Source organism: Chinchilla lanigera, unplaced genomic scaffold (genome assembly GCF_000276665.1).
Source record: "Chinchilla lanigera isolate Chin_1 unplaced genomic scaffold, ChiLan1.0 scaffold00040, whole genome shotgun sequence".
Lineage (NCBI taxonomy): Eukaryota > Metazoa > Chordata > Mammalia > Rodentia > Chinchillidae > Chinchilla > Chinchilla lanigera.
Window position 1 is genome coordinate 5,136,348 of NW_004955441.1, and position 2,549 is coordinate 5,138,896.

At 47.1% G+C, this 2,549-nt stretch overlaps 1 protein-coding gene across 2 annotated transcripts in view; it reads left to right on the forward strand.

Moving 5' to 3' along the window:
- The first annotated feature begins 2,129 nt into the window (after positions 1-2,129).
- Positions 2,130-2,549, forward strand: part of Qpct (glutaminyl-peptide cyclotransferase) — a 29,580-nt gene continuing 29,160 nt past the window's right edge. For both annotated transcript variants that reach the window (XM_005390874.2, XM_013517539.1), the window contains exon 1: positions 2,130-2,444. In XM_005390874.2, the coding sequence (XP_005390931.1) occupies positions 2,223-2,444 (222 nt within the window). In that variant the 5' untranslated portion in view covers positions 2,130-2,222. The remainder of the gene's footprint in view (positions 2,445-2,549) is intronic.

The following is a 2,549-nucleotide window of genomic DNA, read 5'->3' on the forward strand; positions in this document are numbered from 1 at the left end:
AACTGTCCCTGGTTGAAATAAAGAAGCAATTCAATATTATTTCAGCCTGGATATTTAAACTGTCAATCAAAACCCTCAGACATGAACTTCAGGCAAGGAGAAACTCATTCTGTCTTCCCTCGCATCTCCAGAGCGGGTAGAACAGTATATTCCCAAACCAGCTTTCTCTACAAACTCACTGGGTAGCCAGCCTCGGAAGACAGGAGGAGTGGGCCTTCTGGTAGGCTTTATTACCTGCAAACTTGGATCTCCAGGAAATAATTCTGTTTCAGTATCCTTGTTGTAGTTTTTCTGGAAGTTCTGTGTTCCTGAAAGATGATGCAAGACAGACCAAACTCTGACCCTCACTGTGAAAAAAAACAGGATATGAAGTAATTGCCTTGACAATTTAGACCAAACACCTGCACACAAAACTTAATTTTTTTCCTTTCCTTTTGGTGTTGCTGAAGATTGAACTGAGGGCCTTGCACGTAATAAGCAAGGGCTCTACCACTGAACTACAGCTTCAACTCTTTGTTTATTTTAAAAATAGTATTTTCTCGATAACAATGACCTTTGGTGTTACAAAGCACAATCTTTCTGCAGTACTGGTACAGCGCTTGCTCCAGGACCACCCTCCCCATACCAAAATCTTTGAGTGTTAGTCCTTTATATAAAAAAGTCATACCATTTGCACATCCTCCTGCGTACTATAAAACATCTATAGATTCCTTTCCATAACTGATTCAATGCAAATTCTACTTAAATATTTGTTATACTATATAGTGGGAACAATGAGAATAGTGACATAAAAGAGTCTGTACTTGTTCAGTACAGGCATAATTTTTCCCCACCACATATTTTCAATTTGTATTTGGCTGAGTTCCAGGGTACAGAACTCAGGGAAGTAGTGCACCGACTGTAAATAAAGTTTTTTGGCTCTTCTAATTTTGGAAGCATGCATTAGAGCCACTGTAGTACTCTAGATCTCATTATTTCAGATAATTACTTCATACTTCTCAGATTGGGGGTTTGATGTTTGGTCTCTTATCAGGCAAGGCAGATATTTGTGAGAAAAGAGAGAAAAGATAAAGATGTCCTATTATTATAGGCAGTTAAATTATATAGAAATTAGCATACAATCAGAAAGAGACTGGCCTGTCAAGGAAGTCAGCAAAAATAAATAAATAAATAAATAAATAAATAAATAATAAATAAATAAAGACATTGTGGCTGGAGGCACATCTATCTAAGGCCAGGCCTTAAGATAAAGATGGAATGACCAGACCTGCATCCTCTACAAGGGCTAAGCAATAACTTGAAGATTATACTATAATTGATATCACCAGGGCCAAAAAGGTCTAGGAAGACATCAGGTGAGTGACCAGAACCTCTGGACCCATCCCTCCTAAAAATATTTTTGTTCTTTCCATGTACCCTTGCTACCTGACCTGCTTTCCCATTAGCTCAATATTACCTAAGCGACTATTCTTGTAATCTTATTGGTTGATTATAGTTTGACCCACGTCGTACCCACCGGGTGATTTGGTACCTACCTCTTGACTTTACTCTATAGAGTAAAATCTCAGAGAAGTGGGCAAGATGGCAACCCATTCCTGGCTCCCTCCGGTCTCTCCGAGCTATTCCTATTCCCCAGTGAGCTTTTCCTACTCTTAACCTCCATTGTCCTTTGGAATTTATTCCTTGCTTTCAGGGGACACGAACTCAGCATATCTGACATCTAGCGGGTTGGTAATTATATTTTCCCCTAGATCACTGTTATAGAGGAAAGACTTTTCCTGGAAGGTTCCTAGCTTTCTCAAGAGGGTCTTAGTTTCCTCATCTCTCAAAAGGTATTAGTAACTGAAAAATAGGACAGGGCCCTGTGCAGATTATTCACTCAGGGTTGCCTCCCTGTCCAGCTCTTCTTGCAGAGCTGTGGAAAATCACTTCTCAGCCCCCAGCGTCTGATGAGCTCCTTCCTCACCTTTCTATTGCCCGTTAGGGCACTGGAAATCATAAAAGGCTCTTCCATGTCTTCCTCCTTCCCTCCTTCCCGCCCTTCCTCCGTTCCTCCCTCCCTTCCTTCCATCCTCTCCCAGACAAGGAAGTGGCCGTCTTTGTTTCCTGGATCGCAAGCGTGAGTCCCTCGGAGCAGCCGGCCCCCCGGCTCGCCTTGGCCTGGGGGAGGAGGCTGCGGCTGCGGCTGCGGCCTGCGCCGCTTGGCGGAGGCCACGGAGGAGATGGGGAGGCGGGCGCAGCAGACCCAAGGGTGGAGAAGGGGCAAGGCGAGGACGCGCGCTCCCGGGCTCGTGACCGCTGGCGCCCCGGGAGCCGGTGCCCACACAGCCCGGCTCGCAGAGATGGCAGGCGGCGGGGACCTGCGCGTCGCGGGCACCCTCCACCTGCTGCTCCTGCTGGCCGCGGGCTTGAGTCGGGGTGCCGCTTCCTGGACGGAGGAGAAGGTGAGGGCTGCTTCTGCGTCCTGCCCCTCGCGCGGGGACCCCCGGCATGCGGGACCCCACCTGGGCGGAGCGGGAGGCGGCGGCGCTGCGGCCGCTGCCCAGGGC